Here is a 19,998-nt window from a genome sequence, read left to right as displayed (position 1 = left end):
AGGCTCCCTGACAACATCAGGAATTAAGGGGCCTTCTGAACACAGCACTAAGCAGGTCTGAGGGGTAGCCTAGTGCTCAGTGTAGTGGGCTATGAACCAGGAACCCAGGTTCAACTTCAACTCTGTCGTTTTACCTTTGAGCCCTCCAGAACCAGAGATATACCTACTGCATCTAAATATTAAAGACACCTACAAGCCCGAGGGCTATTAAGGTGCTGCAAATTCAGATACAGTAGGTATTTCCCTGTCTCTGGAGGACTCAGCATTTAAAATAACAAAGTTGCAATGAAATATGAACCTGGAAGCCTTGGATTAAAGTCCACTGCACTGATCACTAGGCTGCTCTGCAGGGATGTCTGTGTGGCCATTTTTGAATAAATGCTTCCAGACAGACGTCCTTGTCCCTGGGTTTTTTTATATTCATAATTTGGAGCTTTTATTTTGGAAAATGGCTGTTCATTTTGGACATTCTCACATATTTTCAAACAGGAAACCCCAATGTTTTTCCTGTTTGAAAATGACTGTGAGATGGATGTGGGGGGGGGGGGGGGGGGGGGGGGGAAGGGTTGGACATTATGAGCAGGACATCCCAATTCTTACTTGGATGTCCTTTTGAAAATGCACCTCTTTGTGTTCAGTAGTTTTCTTCTTTATAATGGCTTCTACCATTTTCCCCAACATTTCTGTCAGCCTCACTGGTCTGTAGTTTCCCAGATTATCCCCCGGACTCTTTTTAAATATTGGCATTTCATTGGACACTTTCCAATGATAGGTTACAGAACACGAACAGTAGAGAAGTGCAAAAGTTCAGGGCACGTCTATTCCTGGTCAAACCTTTCCAGTTTCTAGCTGTTTTGGAAAGGGGTGAACTGAGTCTTAGGTTACATCCCTGATTGCTGTAATGAGTACCCTGATGCCATTTAGTCTGATATTAAACCATGATAGCTCATTTTTTTTTTTGCACTGCTTATTCCTTTTTTTATTAGTTGTATACGTTTACTCTGAGCCTCTAACATTGTGTTTGTCACTCTGTTTGGAGTATGAACAGGGTGAACATACAGACTTTTCTGGGAGAGAGGGTCTAAGTGCATCCCTGCTCCTACACCCTCAAAACTGTGACTAACACTAGGAGTGCACATCTGTCACAAGTCACAACTAATAGAAAACCAACTGTGGTGAGCTGTATTTTACAGTTAATCCTATTTAAGTAAACTGTGAGTGTGTAGTCCTCACCCCAACTGAAGAGCCCACCTTCAAATGTTTAGTGTGAAAGAAGACCAGAGGTCTGAGTGAATTGATAAACAGGTACAGTCATTTCCAGAAGCAGGTGCTATGGTGATTCCTGGAGTGAAATGGGAAGAACGTTTCTCACCTGGCAGTTCACATCAGCACCCGAATGCAGCAGTAACTGCACCACAGCTCTGTGACCGTTGCAAGCGGCCAGGTGTAAGGGCGAGTGCTTCTTCGTGCTGCACTTCAGCAGGTTGGGATAAGCGTCGATCAGCAGCTTTACCACTCGCAGACGCCCGTAATGTGCGGCAAGATCCAAAGGAGTTTCTAACTTATTGTTCCTTAATGTGGGATCTGAGTGTTCCTGCAGGAGAAGCGCTGCCACCTCCAAATGACCGTACTGAGCTGCACAGTGCAACGCTGTCTCGTTTTCATAATTCTGTTTATAAAAGAAAAAGAATATATGCAGAGTCTGAGGTTCCAATGTTTTGTAGTGCAGTTAAAAGGCTGTTATAACATGTACCAGAGACCCAGTGCACAGTTCATGCACTGTAGGAGAAAGTCTATATATGGCACCATAAAAATCGGTCCTGTAAAACCACGCGATAGTTTATACAATATGCTCCTGCACTGTTCTTGCCACTAAAATTGAGGCCACCTAAAACCAGGTCTAACTTAGGCGCAGATCAGGTGTATTCTATAATACTGCACATAGTTGGGTTTTTTTGAAATGCCCACAACCTGCCCACTCCATGCCCGTGGCCACACTCCCCCTTTTCGACTGCACACATTAGAATTTACATGCACAGCATTACAGAATAGGCACAGAAAGTTGTGCGCGTAAATTCTAATTAAAGCCAATTAGTGCCGCTAATTAGTTAAGTGCCAATTATCGGCGCTGACTGGTTTGTTAATCAATTAAGTTGTGCACACAATTTGGCCGTGTGACCAAATTAGTGAGCGCAACTTAAGGCACCATGAAAGCATGAAGCGTCTGTTCACGCGGTCCAAAAATACTAGGACTAGGGGGCATGCGATGAAGCTACAATGTAGTAAATTTAAAATGAATCGGAGAAAATTTTCCTTAACTCAACGTGTAATTAAACTCTGGAATTCGTTGCCAGAGAATGTGGTAAAGGCGGTTAGCTTAGCGGAGTTTAAAAAAGGTTTGGATGGGGAGGGGGGGAGGATATGGGTGTGAATGTGGTAATATAGCAGAATGGTTCATATGGGGTAATACTAGACTATAGGAATGGGGGGGGGTGGGAGAAAAGTAAAAAACAAAATTCTTTGATGATTGAGTTGAATGTTGTATGTTGGTAAACATGTTACGAGATTCAATGGTTATATTTGGAATTTTGTGGTTATGTCTTGTATGCACAATCATCAATAAAAAATTATTTAAATAAAAAAAAAAGGTTTGGACAGCTTCCTAAAGGAAAAGTCCATAGACCGTTATTAAATGGACTTGGGGGGGAAATCCACTATTTCTGTGATAAGCAGTATAAAATGTTTAGTACTTTTTGGGGATCTTGCCGGGTATTTGTGACCTGGATTGGCCACTGTTGGAAACAGGATGCTGGGCTCGATGGACCTTTGGTCTTTCCCAGTATGGCAATACTTATGTACTTATGTACTTGGGATTCTGAATGGAATCTTGATACTCTGGGGTTCTACATGGAATGTTGCTACACTTTGAAATTCTGCATGGAATCTTGTTATTCTTTAGAATTCTAGAACCTTGCTGCTCTTTGGGGTTCTACATGGAATGTTGCTATTCTTTGTTTTTCTGCCAGGTATTTGTGACTTGGATTGGCCACTGTTGGAAACAGGATGCTGGGCTCGATGGACCTTTGGCCTGTCCCAGTGTGGCAACACTTATGTACTTATGTACTTGGGACTCTGAATGGAATCTTACTACACTTTGGGGTTCTACATGGAATCTTGCTACTCTTTGGGGTTCTGCCGGGTATTTGTGACCTGGATTGGCCACTGTTGGAAACAGGATGCTGGGCTTGATGGACCTTTGGTCTTTCCCAGTGTGGCAATACTTATGTACTTACGTTCATAGAATTTGGGGTTTGTAGGCACAGAAAAATGCTAGATCTCAAGTAAACATTTGACATTTTAAAATATTACAAGATGTTCTGCAGGTATTTGTAAAATTGCATAATCAATGACTTCATGAAGAGTGTGGTATGCAAATGTAAAACAAAAGAGGAAGTGTTTTGTAATAGGCATCGTTATTTTACATAAAATCAGATTTAAGAGAGGGGCCGAAGCTATCACTAAGTACATAAGTACATAAGTATTGCCATACTGGGAAAAGCCCAAGGGTCCATCGAGCCCAGCATCCTGTCCACGACAGTGGCCAATCCAGGCCAAGGGCACCTGGCAAGCTCATTCAGTTAAACAGTGCAAATGTAATGAACCACACCCAAATCTGAAAAATTACATAGCAGCTTGTGCCTGTGGAAGAGACAACGTCTCACGCAGACAAGCTTATGACTGACCTCCATGGAGAAGACGGTCTGATGACCTCTAGGGAGGATCGGTTTGGACCTGACCTATTCAACATTAACCACTGTTTGAAGTTCTAAGAGGCAGCTATTGACTGGCAATGGACAAATCATGTTTGGGTAACAATATTTCCTGATTCTTTTCATGTCCCTGGGGGAAACCTCTGATTTTGCTTCTTTGATGTTCTCAGGCAGAACTGGAAGGAATATGCAACAATTGCGAAACCCCCTGTCCCAGTGTTTGTCTGTGTTCTGTACTGATTGGTTATGAACATGAAAAGGGCTGGAGTAAGTGATCGTACACAATTTTTACAAACGGCGGTTTAAAAGTGAAACGCATTTGCACCTTCTCTTTGACAAGGACATCTAGCTAGTAAATTGCACGTTTAGGTCTGTGCATTTTATGGTTCAAAACTCTTTGGGTCCTTTTCCTAAGCTGAGGTAAACAGTGCAGTTTCTCCCACAGCCCTATAAAAGGCCTTTTTCTATTTTTTGTGTTAATTGCCATGTGCTAATGTTAATAGCCAATGATAGAAAATCCAATTTCACCTCATATGTATCTTAATTTTATAATTTTGATTTTATTTTGTATTTTTTACTTCTTTATCTTCAAGGAGGAAAAGCCTCACTTCTTGCAAAAGATGCTCACTGACTGGAAGCAACTTTCTTGCCAGTCATACTGGCATCCGCCTCATTCAATCATCGGCTAAAAACCTCTTTTATTTAAATCAATATTCTTCTAGATTTTTATTTTTCACACCAAACGTTTTTCTTAAACAATTCATATATGCTGAGATCCCATATCAATACTTCTAAAATTCTTCATAAGCATAACTCTTGATGCGTTTCTTCTTCAATTATCATTGCAGCTAGAAAATAGACACTTAACTTTATTGGAGACTCCCCTCTTCCTCTTTCAACACCCCCTCCTCATTGAACTCTCAGCCTTACCTGTCTCCACCCTCACTGCCCCATGAATTCCCCCTCCCCTTCTATCCCTCCCCATTCACCCCATCACTCCTCATCCCCTATTCCACCTCACACTATACCTCCCCCCTCTTGACCCCCCCCCCATTACCCCCCTTTTCACTCTCTTCCTCCACCCTTCCACAACCCTGTGATCAAAAAGGTCTGTACTACTATGACCCACCAGACTTCCAATTCCCCTCCTCCCCCCAATCCACCCCTTGCCAACAAAGATCTCATCATCTCACTCTGACTACTGGGGGTCTCTATAGACCGCAAAGTGATTCAGAACTAGACTATGAGCCCTCAGAGGGGGACCTGTATATAGGGTTCCCATAAATAAGTGTATCTTCCGTTTGCCTCTTGACATTCCCACACCTTGTACTGGTGAAACATATTCCTCCACTCCCAAATTGAAGAGGTCTCCTTATGAGTCCAATGTCGCTTAATATATTTTCCCCCAATTAAATAAGCTTTCCCCACCACAAGTTTAGCTCCCTTCCCTCAAATCCCTAAAGCCTCAATTCAATCCGGCAATACACCTCTCAGATCAGCCACAAGATTCTGTCCCATCTCCCAAACAATGGACAATAAACCTTCAAAAGGCTTCAATTGTGGGGCAATACGAAAGGTCCCTCAAAATAGTGCATTTTTAACATCCCCCAAATACATATAGTGATGCCACAGAAGTGCCCATATTTGGTGGAGGCTATTTTATAAAGTGAAACATAAGAGCAGAGTCACTCAAGCTTTGCACAAGTAAGTAGCGTGTATAGTAAACTGCTCCTTTGTATGACTGATTAAGGAGCCAAACTCCGAAGCTCAAGCTTTTGACATTCTGAGGTGGGTTTAAATCCCAGAGAGAGGGGTACAATTCTCCCCTCAAGCTCTCCTCCAAGACCCAGGCCCAAACGAGAAGTTAGGTGACAGTAATGCATGGCTCAACCAGGTGCAAATATCCAAGGAGAAATTTTCCTGAATATGTTTACTGCTGTTCTAAAATACAGAATCCACATATTCTCTGAAGCAGAGCACGGCTCCTGGAAATCTCTGCATATAATGTCACATGCAAACAAACAAACGACACTTTTTCTAACACTGGAGGCCAATTTATAACTGTAAATGGCGGATAACTCTTCTAAAATCACCCCCACAGTGTGGCCGAATTTTCCTAAACAGAGGCTCAGCTTTGTTTTTAGTTGACCCCATCAGCTGGGCACATCTAGGTACAGTAAACCAGAAAGCTGAATATCCGAACAAAGGTATTCCAGTTAACTTTTACATGCTACTTGATTGGCCACCACCAGCTATCAGCACTGACTGGCCAAAGTGAAATCATGCTCTGCCCCATCCAGCACCTTCTCTTTTTGGTAAGACAAAATTCATTCATTCAACGTGTTGGGGAGGGGTGGAGCGAAATTTCAGGTATTAGTTTATCTGCTTAACTCCAAAGATAGAACATGGATGTCTATGTCTACCACATGGCTTTATGGAGACCCCCCTAGTCCAAAGGTTCTAGTTTAAACCATTCCCCGCTCTGGAAGGTTCCCTAAGCAAATCATCTGCACAGAGATACTTTCTATTGTGATGCACCGACCTGCTCATTAACTCTGGAATGCGATGGCCCCTGACAGATGAGAATCTTCACAATATCGGCATCTCCTCTCCAAGCAGCCAGGTGTATAGGGAAACAGCCCTTGTGGTCAGCCACATTGGCAGATGCTTCGTATTGCAGAAGCTTCACAACTACATTCCTGATGGCAAGAAAAAGAGGAAACCAAACCCTTTACACAGTCAGCGCTTTTGGGCCATTTTAGTACGAGCTGTAGTATATATACCATGACCTCCCTGTTGTAGGAAAAACACACAGTCCCGATACTAAAGAAAAGCATATCCAGCCATGTGTCTTCTTCTTTAAAAGGCAAAGTTGGATGCCTTGAAAGTAGAGAATGACTTTTTGTTAGAAGTTCTTGAGAAGGCGGTGGCCATGGCTTCCCAACACTCTGTACATTGTGCTTTCACCCCTGTTATGCAATATCTTTCTGTACCCGTAGGTCACATCATTCATTCGTTTAACATTTCCTGTTTTATGTACACTGATATCCAGCTGTAGATCTCTTTAGGTATTGCCCTGTGTATATTTGTTGTCATTAACTGGATAAATGATAACGTACCTGTGCTTAATGTGGCAAAGATTGACATTTCATGGTGAGCAGAAAGGAGTTGGAGGTCTTGCAACATGTTGATGCAATGGAAAGTCCTATTCAGACACAAATTTATACCAGGGATTATCCTGGATAAGGAACTCCCCATACTGACTCATCTGCAAGCACCATGTAAGACATTTCCCCATTTGTGGCTCTTAAGGCAGATCTGCCTGTTGGAGAGAACTAAGGTAGACCATGTACTGGTAACTACCAAGCTGAAGTACTCCAACACTTTACTAACAGAGACCCAAAGAATCCCTTCCATAATGTGTAAATGAGTCAGCACTCAGATGCTCAAACTGTGACTGGGGCTAAAAGAAAGGAGGGAGTAAAACTCTGGCCCACCTAACCGCCGGTATTCAGCGGAACTAAACCAGACAGTTCCACTGATTATCATCTCTGACCGTCCATGTCAAAAGTGGGCAGGTCAAGGACGGTACAGGGGGCGACACTGGAGAGGAGCCGACGGTTATGTGGGTGGTGGCAATATTCAGTGTCAGGACCCACTTAGCTAGGCCAGCTCAAAAGCTGTCCTAACTTTGACTGGCCTAGGTATGTGGGTCCCAGCACTCAGTATCTGCCGGGACCCATATAACTTTTTTTTGGGGGGGCTCCCCCTTTCTTTCCGCTCCCCCAAGACCGCAAGTTTCTGACTCCCTGGCTGGGGGGAGGAGGGAAGAAAAGAGGAGGAGTTTTTCAGGAGATCAGAGAACTAGAAAAAAAAAGGTTCGTGGGTCTCAGGTGATATTTAGCCAGGGCCCACATAAGCTCTGGCATCCAGGGACCTTTGACTTAACCCTGGAAAATGCAGTGCTAGTGCTCAGACATGGCCTGGCACTGAATACTGGGGGATAACCTAGCCGGCGATGGAAAGCATTTAGAAAAGTACCAACTGCCAGCAGCTGAATAGCGGCCGGAGTGTTAACATTGGATCCATGTTATTTGAATATTCTCTATGTGCTTATTAAGGTGTTTCCTTTGGATTTTGCTGACATATCATGTCTGTGTTCTATGAATGTTCTTTCATGGCAATATTCACATCTTGACATTTATCATATTTCTGTTATATGATTGTTCTACAGAACTATTAAATGTAAGTCTTATTACTAGGTTTCTATTTACCATTTCCAAGTTTACCTCATCGATTTTTATCTATGTTTATATTTGGTCATTTTACTGTTATTATGCTGTTAACAAAATTGTAAGTTTTATGTCAAACTCTACCTGTTGTACATCGCCTTGGGTGAATCTCTTCATAAAGGCAGTTTAAAAATTCAAATAAAGTGGTAGAAATGAAAAATAAGCAAATACTATAACGATTTCTACACTATTTGTTGCAAATGAACCCCAGTCCCAATTGTGCTGGACCCCTGCTGTTAGGTAAAAGTGGCAGGTTATGGAATATTAGAGAGTCTGCTGGGTGTTAGCAGATACATCCCACTTAATATTAAAACACTGGAACAGTGGTGTTCCTGGGGGGGCTGGCACCCAGGGCGGATCGCCGATGTGCCCCGCCCCCCCAGGTGCAGTGCCCCCCCCCCCCCGATGCAGCACGGACCCCCCCGGCGAAAGGACACCCCCGCGAAGGCCCCCCCCCCCGCCGGGTGCACGCCACCGGGGGGGGGGGTGCCGTGCGCTCCTGTCCTCCGTTGTTCCATGCTTCTTCTCTGCCCCGGAACAGGAAGTAACCTGTTCCGAGGCAGAGAAGAAGCATGGAACAACGGAGGACAGGCACGCGTGGCACCCCCCTGGCGGCGTGCATCCGGGGCGGACCGCACCCACCGCCCCCCCCCCCCTAGGAACGCCACTGCACTGGAACATTTCATGCCTCAGTGAACTGCATCTGAGAGGAAGTTACGTCCCAGGTCATTAGAGATATCAGATTCTGCCTTTAAACTGGGAAAAGCTGACAACACATCTGAGTCGTGGGCTCTGGTCTGTAGATACTAGGATGAGAAATATATAAACAAGAGAAAGGGAAGGGAAAGGGAAATGGGACTTGATATACTGCCTTTCTGAGGTTTTTGCAACTCCATTCAAAGCGGTTTACATATATTCATGTACTTATTTTGTACCAGGGGCAATGGAGGGTTAAGTGACTTGCCCAGAGTCACAAGGAGCTGCAGTGGGAATTGAACCCAGTTCCCCAGGATCAAAGTCCACTGCACTAACCACTAGGCTACTCCTCCACTCATTCCACCAATAAGAGCCAACCTCATCAGTGATGTCACAATGGCTTGATTGCCTTGGCTCACTTCTGATATTGTGATGTCATAAGGGAACTGGGACTTGATATACCGCCTGAGGTTTTTGCAACTACATTCAAAGCGATTTACATATATTCAGGTACTTATTTTGTACCAGGGGCAATGGAGGGTTAAGTGACTTGCCCAGAGTCACAAGGAGCTGCAGTGGGAATCAAACTCAGTTCCCCAGGATCAAAGTCCACTGCACTAACCACTAGGCTACTCCTCCAAGGCAGACAAGTACTTCGTAACAAATGGTAATTCTGGCAATCTTTCAGGGTTTATAAATATAATAGAAGAAAGAACATAACACTTTTACCTGTGTCCGTTTAGTGCTGCGTGGTGTAAAGCTGTGTAACCCGAAGAGTCTGTGCAGTTGATGCTGGGACCTCGCCAGATGCTGCCAAAAGAAAAAAAAACAAAAAAAAGGAAAGTTGGTCACAAATGCATATAAATTTAACACAGAAAAGATGCGTAAATATGTGTTACACTCACCCATACTAGGGAAGTATCAGCACGAGATCCCCCAAACCTTGATATACATGGAGACAGTTCCCTAGCATAAGAGAATGTAACACTGTCTCCGTGTGTATCAAGCTTTTGAGGATCTTGAGCTGATAGTTCCCTAGCATGGACAAGTGTAATACTATCAATTCAAGATCCCCGGAAGATCTATACACATGGAGACAGTGTTACGCTCGCCCATGCGAGGGAACTATCAGCTCGAGATCCCCAGAAGCTCGATATACATGGAGACAGTGTTACACTTGCCCATGCCAGGAAACTATTAGTTGGAGATCCCTAAAAGCTCGATACACATGGGGACAGTGCGAAACTGGAAGATATCTGAGAGTCACCAAACTAAGTCCAGTCAGATAATTAGAGAGACCTGCCTTGCTGGGTGTGACTCGCTGCTCATTAATGATTTCATTTACTCATTTATCTCATCTCTGCATTTCTGAACAGGTTTTTTTTAATTTGCATTTAAAAATATAGAATTCAAAGAATACACATGCAAATAGGTGGGAAAATGTGGGATACAAATGCAATAAATTAATTAAACACAAAGGAAAAATAACATAGTATTAACCTACAGTAACAATGTTAAACACATCAGTCCATATTTACATTGGCACTTATACCCTGCAAGATCCCAGTTTACAATAAGAATAGAAATGAACTTCAAAATTTAAAATGCATTACGTTACTTATTATATAATTGGAAAAGATATTTTAAGAGATTTCCTAAACTAATGTTCAAAGGTAAAGAATTCCACCATTTCACAGACTGAAAGGAAAACAAACCATCAAAAACAGACCTATAAATAACACCTTTAGGATTAGGATTCTGCAATAAGAAAGCCAATGTATCCAATAAAGTGCCAGACATTGTGAAAGAATGACAAGATCCGATAAATATGCAGGAGCAAAACCATTTAAAATAGAGAAAGTAATTGTACACGATTTAAACTCAGCTCGTACCAATGCAATTTTCGTAAGAGCAAGGCAGCTGATTCATAACGAGAAGAACTACAAATCAATCTAGCTGCTGTGTTTGGAAGTGTCTGAAGTTTTTTCCATAAGCTTTTTTTTTTTAATCATTTATTCATTTTATATACCATTTCTTATTGCAACTGCAAAACAGAATGGTTTACATTTAAAAAATACAACTCATACATACAAACAAATAGGAACTCCAATCAATTAACAGAAAAGCACAGCAAGCCAAAAATTACAAAGGACATAATAGTACGATCTACAGATTAAAAATATAGTTAAAACTAACCTTCTCTACTATCATAAGTTCTGTTGACAGATCAGATCTACTAATAATATACATTTTAGTAGTCTGAGACAAAATCAATGACTGTACCAAAAGCCTAAGAACCCTGTCTACTAAGCCGTGCTGTAGGCGCACTTAATGCGTGCTAATGCTAGAGATGCCCATATAGTCTTATGGGTGTCTCTAGTGTTAGCACGCACTAATTTTTAGCACGCCTACGGTGTGGCTTAGTAAACAGGGCCCTAAAAGTGTTAAAATTTAAATTACACCTCAATCTCCTCAATCTTTTTATATTATAAAATCCTTTCTTTAAAATTTGATTCACATGCAGGCTTATTTTCGAAAGAGAAGAGCGCCCATCTTTCGACACAAATCGGGAGATGGGCGTCCTTCTCCCAGGATCGCCCAAATTGGCATAATCGAAAGCTGATTTTGGGCGTCCTCAACTGCTTTCCGTCACGGGGACGACCAACGTTCCCGGGGGCGTGTTGGAAGCATAGCGAAGGCGGGACTGGGGCGTGCTTAACACATGGGCATCCTCGGCCGATAATGGAAAAAAGAAGGGCGTCCCTGACGAGCATTTGGCCGACTTTACTTGGTCCATTTTTTCTTGCGACTAAGCCTCAAAAAGGTGCTCGAACGGACAAGAGGACCACCGGAGGGAATCGGGGATGACCTCCCCTTACTCCCCCAGTGGTCACTAAGCCCCTCCCACCCTTAAAAAAAACTTTAAAAATTTTTTTGCCAGTCTCAAATGTCATACCCAGCTCCATCACAGCAGTATGCAGGTCCCTGAAGCAGTTTTAGTGGGTACTGCAGTGTGCTTCAGGCAGGCGGACCCAGGCCCATTCCCCCCCTACCTGTTACACTTGTGGTGGTAAATGTGAGCCCTTCAAAACCCACCACAAACCCACTGTACCCACATGTAGGTGCCCCCCCCCTTAGGGCTATGGTAGTGTTGTACAATTGTGGGGAGTGGGTTTTGGGGGGCTGAGCACACAAGGTAAGGGAGCTTTGCACCTGGGAGCAATTTCTGAAGTCCACTGCAGTGCCCCCTAGGGTGCCCGGTTGGTGTCCTGGCATGTCAGGTGGACCAGTGCACTACGAATGCTGGCTCCTCCCATGACCAAATGGCTTGGATTTGGTCGTTTCTGAGATGGGCGTCCTCAGTTTCCATTATCGCTGAAAACCGGGGACAACCATCTCTAAGGTCGACCTAAATGTTAAGATTTGGGTGTCCCCAACCGTATTATCGAAACGAAAGATGGACACCCATCTTGTTTTGATAATACGGGTTTCCCCGCCCCTTCCCGAGGACGTCCTGTGAGGACGCCCTTAGGAAAACTTGTGCGCCCCATTCGATTATGCCCCTCATGGTGTTCAAAAGATAAATATTCATCAAATATTGCCCCCAAAATCTTTATTTATTTTTCCAGCTAAAATGTAATATTATTAATAAGAAGAGCTGATACTCCAAAAGGTTTATATTGACTTCCTAAGTAGAGGAGTGTGGTAGCCGTGTTAGTCCACTCTTAAGGTTATCAATAGAAATCAAACAAAATAAAACATGGAAAAGAAAATAAGATGATACCTTTTTTATTGGACATAACTTAATACATTTCTTGATTAGCTTTCGGAGGTTGCCCTTCTTGACTTCCTAAAACTATAAATTTGTTTTTTTTCATTATTTAATTTTAAACAGGACATAGAGATCCATTCATTTAAAATTCTAAAACCATACTCAATCCTACTATTAATTTCTGATAGGGAATTTGAAACAATCATTACTGTAATATCATCTGCATATAGATGTATGCTAAAACCCTTTTCATCAAAGAGGACAGCTGAGAAATCAATACATTAAAAAGAATGGGAGAAAGTGGGGATCCCTGAGGTACTCCACAATCTGTAATCCAGGAGGGAGAAAAATCATCCATTTTCTTTACCTGATAGCATCGAAACTTGAGAAACCCTTCCATCCATCTAAGAACACCACCACCTAATCCATAAAAATCCAACAATGATAACAGAATGTTGTGATCCACCAAATCAAAAGCAGCGGACATATCAAGCTGCATTATAAACACTCTGTTAACCCTACTTATTTCTCTTCATGCACAGGCTAACAGAGAGGCAACAATGGTTTCAATACTAAAAAAAAATCTTCTAAAACCTGACTGCGTATTCAATAGAACATTATAATTATCCAAATATTCCGTCAGGTGTTTTGCTACTATAGACTCAACTAGTTTAGTTTATAGAGGTATAGATTCAAAAGGTCCATAGTTAGTTACATCAGACAGTAAAAGTTTCGAGTTTTTAGGTATAACCCATCTCCCTAGTAAATAATCCCCTAGACAAAACGTCTTCAATACATTTCTGTTGTTCAAAAAAAACTGATGGGGGTATTTCAGTAGGTTATTATGGCAATTATCCAAAGCACAATATGAAGAAGGCAAGTAGGAGATCAGAGCTACGTCCTAAGGTTTCCTAAATGATAGCCATGTTCTACCAGAAATTACTCCTCCTAAATCTCCAATGTTATAATTCTCACATGTATAAGAATGCCAATCTCTTAGTCCTAAAATACGTTGATAACTCATTAGTTGATTACATTTGAGAATGATCCTCCAATTCATGTGACAAGAACACCAGTTTATTAAAAATTTGATAGAACTTTTTCATATCAAGTATATTTCTTTTAACGGAGCAATCTCCTCTACAATTAGTAAACTGTCCTGATTCCAACTCTCAAAAGAGATTTCACCCTTATTCAATCTTAGCTGTAATATCTCATCAATTTTGGACAAAAATTCTTTCTCATCAATTTTTTCCTGAGTCTTAGTTCTTTGTTTTTTTAAAATAAGATATAATATTTTTACTTTCCTTCCAATTTAAAATGAAATAAAATGATCTTACCAAATAACTGGCTCCCAACTTGAATCAGATACAAAAATACCCCCTTGGTCATCTACCCTATAAACAAATAAATCCAGCTGATGTTGTTTGAGATGTGTTGGACCCGATCCTACCCTTTCAAATGAGTGTAAGTGCAAAAAAATCTAATACTATCTTAACCTTATAATCCATATTATCATCTATTACATTCCACCGACGTTTTAGCAATAACATCCATAAACTCTTGCTGCACCTGAGACCATTGATTTGGGGGGGACAATAAAATGACACTATACCTAAAACATCTTGTAAAGTATCATCTTGAATCTTACATTGAGGGGGAAAGATCTATAGAAATTCCATAGGAAGCTGAAAATACAATAAAGAAATATGTAAAAAGATAATAGGGGAAAGGGAAATGGGACTTGATAAACCGCCTTTCTGAGGTTTTTGCAACTACATTCAAAGCGGTTTCCATATATTCAGTTACTTATTTTGTACCAGGGGCAATGGAGGGTTAAGAGACTTGTCCAGGGTCACAAGGAGCTGCAGTGGGAATCGAACTCAGTTCCCCAGGATCAAAGTCCACTGCACTAACCACTAGGCTACTTCTCCACTCCACGCACTGTTTTTAATGTGCACTAAAAATTAGCACGCACTAACACTAGAGACACCCATAGGAATACATGGGTGTCTCTTGTGTAAGTGCATGCTAATTTTTGAATGCGCTAAAAACGCTAGCACACTTAGTAAGCAGGGCCCTTAATATTTGCTAAACTATTTTCCTTATTTTATCATAGTTGCCTTTTTGAAAGCTAAATACTAATGCTGTAGATTTCTAGTTATTAACTCAAATGGATTCTCTGCTCATGTGGTCCCAACATCATCTCACCCAAGTCCTGCATTCCACTAAGGTCTAGATGTAAAACAGCTCCCCTACTGTCAGCTGCTTCATGAAGCAGTCATTTATTTCACCCAGGAACTTTCTGAACACCCCCCCCCCCCCCAACTGCTAAAGCTGAAACTGGCAATGTTGTGGGAGGTCTGAGGGCGATATTGGAGCAGAGTTGGCACTAGAGAGCTGCACGGGTACAGGGTTAGCGGAAATCCTATGATTCCTATGAACCCCCGTGGGGTTCCCCTTCAGGTCCATGGGACTCCTGTAGGGTTCCCATGGAAGACTAGTGCCAGGTCAGGCTACCTATCCTTTCCTTGTGTTTCTCAGCTAGATTAGCAATTACAATAGCACTAAAAAAATTAATGAATATGGTTGACAGCTTGTTTACTCTTTCCAAAAATACTAGGACTAGGGGGCATGCAATGAAGCTAGAAAGTAGTAAATTTAAAATGAATTGGAGAAAATATTTCTTCACTCAACGTGTAATTAAACTCTGGAATTCATTGCCAGAGAATGCAGTAAAAGCAGTTAGCTTAGCGGGGTTTAAAAAAGGTTTGGATGGCTTCCTAAAGGGAAAGTCCATAGACCGTAATTAAAATGGACTTGTGGAACATCCACTGCTTATATCACAGCATAAAATGTATTGTACTGTTTTGGGATCTTGCCAGGTACTTGTGACCTGGATTGGCCACTGTTGGAAATGGGATGCTGGGCTTGATGGACTTTCAGTCTGTCCCACTGTGGCAATACTTACGTACTTTCTCTCCCTAACATGAAATAACCCATTATTATAGTATTGACAAATTTCCCAGCTCCCCTAATTTCTGTTAACATTTCATGCTTGCTCTGCCACTACCACTATTCTCTCTCTCTTCACACATGGCATTTCTCTGCATAAGGATTTCATGTCATCAGAGCTGGCTCTGTGGGTGCTTGAACACCCCCAATATTAAGCAAACCATTTCACTATGCCGAGGGATGCATAATTTCCATTGGATTTAGAACCCTCAATCATTTTGAAATGTTAGCTCCTATGTTCCATGTTGCATTCTCTTCCCTGCAGAATTTTTATTTTTGTTTGACTAATGGTTTGTACAGTGGCCTGAGAACCAGATTCGATTCCCACTGCAGCTCCTTATGACTCTGGGTAAGTCATTCAACCCTCCACTACCCCGGGTACAAAATAAGCACCTGTATATAATACATAAACTGTTTTGACTGTAACCACAAAAAGGCTGCGTATCAAATCCCCTCCCCTTTCTTCCTTTAATGTGCCGGAATGAGCTTCCCTGGCTGGATTGAACTGTTCTGTAACAGCCAGGACTGGGTTGCACTGATTTAGACATGGCTGATCTGAGCCATGGAAATATATTTCCTTTTCCTTAAGTTTGGAGAGACAGGAATACAAAACCTCCATGAAAACAGCCCTTCGGGAGGTGAAATAAAGGATAATGAGAACCTGACAGAATTGTTGAGTTATAACAATACTTCTGTTCATTTAGCCCACCTTACCAATTAATGTTCAAGGCAGGTTACAACATTAGTTCTATTCAGGTGCAATAAGACCCCTCCCAAAGAGCTTACATTATGAGGGGAAGTGTTAAAAAGCTGTCTGCTGCACGTCAGAGCATAATGTTCTAATGCAGACACTGAAAACCCCGTTCATCCCAATGCATTAAACAAACAGTGTGCAAGTTACTGCAGCATGAAACAATGTGCCCTACCAGAAAAGGAAGTGCACATCGCCACAGAAATCCGCCATACTTTTCTTATCAAGCATTTCTGTCTCCCATCTTGTCAGAATGTGAGCAAGGCCAGGTTCACACACTGGGAGACAAAAAAAAAAAAAGCCCATTAAAAAAAATCCTTGGAGGGCCATTGGACCCTGAAATCCCAGCTCCCTGGTCCTCTGACCTCCCAAACTCCGTCCAACTGGAAGGATGCATCATGCTGCTTTAACAGCACGAGGATGAAGAAGTTAAAGAAGACCTCGGCTGGGCTGGCGGGGGTTGGGGTCCCCCGCCAGCTGAAGTAATAGTTTAAAAAACCGGCAGGAGCGGACCTCGGGAGTAGGTGATGGCGGTAGGCGGGGAAAGGGTTGGCGGTAGGCGGGGGAGGGTTAATGGCGGTAGGGGGGGAGGGTTGACGACTGCGGCGGGGGGCGGCGGTAGGGGGGGGTTATAATGTGCCACCTCACTCTAGCCCCTGCCCCCCCTACCGCCGAACCTCAGATACGCCCCTGGGGTGGATATGAGGATCACTTGGTCACTCACCTGCCTGATACAAAGGGGGCAGACCTCATGCGTCACCTATATAAGATTTTAGACAGTGCTCTAGGGAGGAGCCTGCTGTCTTGGTACATGTGGGTTCCAATAACATAGGAAAATGTGGAGGGAGGTTCTGGAAGCCAAAATCCAGAACTTCCAGGGTATCATTTTCAGAAGTGCTCCCTGTTCCACGCACAGGATCCAAGAGACAGGCAGAGCTCCAGAGTCTCAATGCGTGGAAGAGGCGATTGAGCAGAGAGTAAGGCTTTAGATTTGTTAGGAACTGGGCAACATTCTGTGGAAGGGGCCCCGCCTTAACCTAACTGGGATAGTCATTCAAAGCGCATGGTTCAGAACAAAGCATCGTTAAGAGATATCACCAAAATAGGGAAGATAGAGCATCCCAACAGCGAGGTTGCAATAGGGATCATAGTAGACCAGGGGGCTCATTTTCAAAGCACTTAGACTTACAAGGTTCCGTAGGCACCTACCATTAGGTGTCCCTGGACATTTTGCCAGACTCACACAATGCTAGCTATGCCCTGTCACTTAATATCAGTGGATAGCCTTTTCTGCCCAGTTAAATCACTTTGAATATCAACCCCCCAGGGGTTTTTTTTGTAAGTTTTTTTAATGATTGTTTGACTATTTCCTGGAACTTGTCTGGTTTCTTTTTTGTAATCCACCTTGGACCATTTTTGGGAGAACATAAGACAAGATAAGATACTCTCTGGTCTCACTTGGGAGGTGACGTGATCACTGAGTGAAGAGTTCTAGATGGGACTCATCAATCAGTTTGGTGAATTTGGGAGGTGTTTGTCTCGCGTCTCTAAAACAAATAAGCCAGTTGGATTCAACCATTTATTTTTCTAACTATTTGTGGGAGAAGAGGCTTCAGGGGTTTCCAAAGGAAGTCCCGAGGAAGGCAAGAGGAGCTCCAGCATTGCAACAGCTTACTCAAGAGGCTTGAAGAGCGACAATGTGGGAATTGCTTTTCCAGTTTTTACTCTTTATTAGGTTTTGAAAACACTTTTTCAAATAACATTTTTAAAAAGTTTGCCAGTCCAGCAATAGACACAAAGGTAAGTGAACCAGTGGCGTAGCCAAGGGTGGGCCCAGGCCCACCCACTTTGGGCTCAGGCCCACCCAGTAGCAGCACACCTATGAAGTGTCTGGCAGGGATCCCCAAGCCCCACCAGCTGAAAATTCCCAACAACTGTCCTTCCTGCATACCAGCCTTCCCTCTAATGTATTCCCACCTATGTGGAAACAGGAAGTTGCATCAGAGGGAAGGCTGTGGGGCCAACATGAGCAGTGTGTATTAGTTGCTGCTCACTGCCGGTGAAAATCTGCTATTTAAAAGATATGCAGGGGAGGGGGATGTTTGAGAGACCAAATGGCATGCAGGCGAGAGAGGGAGAGACCAAATCACTTGTGGGACAGGGCGGAGTTCTGATGCCCACCCATCTTGGGCCCAGGCCCACCCAAAATTGGGTGTCTGGCTACGCCCCTGAAGTGAACAGCAAATTTAGCTCATGTAAAGGGAAGTAATTACTAGAAAAAAAAACATATCAAGAGGAAAATCAGGATGGGATTCACCCAACCACAATGACAACCAAAATCAGGATCCTGCCATCAACCGCTCCAAATACCTAACCTCAGCAGGTGAAGCCTCATCCTTCATACTTTCTCTCTCCAATAGAAAATTCTGGAAAGAAAATAACACACACTTACAAAGGAAATGAAAACAGGACAGCCCGAGTTTTTAGAGAAAGAAAGTACCCTCCCAGGTTATGTAGGAAATCCTTTGTGAAACGTCCAAAAATACTTGAAATTTTTCACCACAATAGAAAAAGACTATTTTCTTAACATATGTCCTTAAAAACATCATTTTGGTATGGATCAGTAGAAAATGGTTGGAATTACATCTTGTGAATCTTCCTTAAATTAATAGTTCCAGACACTGCAACGCGTTTTCTAATACTGTGCCACCTTCTCTCAGAGGCGCAGTTGCCAAATGGCCATTACCCCAATTATAAGGACCTCACTTTAACACCTAGCTTCAGCACTGAACTGTTCAGACACAGAGGAATGAAGGCCAGTGAGACAAAATTAAAATTCATCAACTTAATGACTGCAAACAATCAGGGGCTGTTATAAATAGGGGACAGGCTAAGGACCCAATCTCTGAAGAAAGCAAAGGGGAAAGGTTGACTCCTTGGTCATGGAGCACATGTCAGAAAGCCCGGAATGTTTGTTTTCATGTTATAAATCAAAACGGTTTCTTGCAGAAGATCAGCTCAGAGAAGCCAATGCAAGACAACCCTGGGGGCTCCTGAGGAAAAGATCACTGTGTCGTTTCTAGGGCCTCTCCCTCATGTCCCCTGATGCTTTTTCATCCAACTTCTTCCGCAGATCCCAAACACCAATAATCACGAGAGAACAGCTACCAACTGGGGCTTGAATCAAGCGAGAAAACGTCCGCGTTTTGGACACTGAACTCATTTCACTATTTCTATTCTGTGTCACTAAACCAGAGGAAATGAACGAGGCGGATGTCCCCAGTGCACCTCACCTGGGACAGTCTCTCCTGGGGATCTTATTTCTGCAGCCTCCCAATTCCCCAGCACAGATCGTCAGGAGGAAACCTGTCCCCAGGTAGAGGTCCTGTAGGGAGAAACCTGCAGAAAGGCTCCCCCCCCCCCCCCCCCTCTCTCTCTTTTAAAATAGGGTTGTGGGTCTCATAGGATGGGTTAGGGCGTCTCTGAGGGATGCCAGACAGACCCTTCTCTGTATCCCGATGAAGCAGTGAAATGACGACGGTGAACAGCAGCAGGATGCAAGGATTTGTGTCCTTACCTCAGAAAGCTGGCAAGGGGGGTGCTGGAGGTGCTGCTCCCCCCTCGCCTCCCAGAGAACAGTTTCTCCACCAGAGTTACATTTCCAGTGCGGGCAGCTTCCAGCAGCTCATGCTCTTTGCCCAT

The 19,998-nt window shown here is 43.1% G+C and overlaps 1 protein-coding gene across 1 annotated transcript in view; it reads right to left on the bottom strand.

The window, feature by feature from the left end:
- ANKS1B (ankyrin repeat and sterile alpha motif domain containing 1B) overlaps positions 1-19,998 on the bottom strand; it is a 271,859-nt gene extending 251,861 nt beyond the window's left edge. The window contains 4 exon segments of the mRNA XM_030214810.1: positions 1,373-1,669; positions 6,313-6,469; positions 9,488-9,568; positions 19,874-19,998. Coding sequence (XP_030070670.1) covers positions 1,373-1,669; positions 6,313-6,469; positions 9,488-9,568; positions 19,874-19,998 — 660 coding nt within the window.

This window comes from Microcaecilia unicolor, chromosome 9, assembly GCF_901765095.1.
Source record: "Microcaecilia unicolor chromosome 9, aMicUni1.1, whole genome shotgun sequence".
NCBI lineage: Eukaryota > Metazoa > Chordata > Amphibia > Gymnophiona > Siphonopidae > Microcaecilia > Microcaecilia unicolor.
This window is presented reverse-complemented; position numbering and strand designations above follow the sequence as displayed.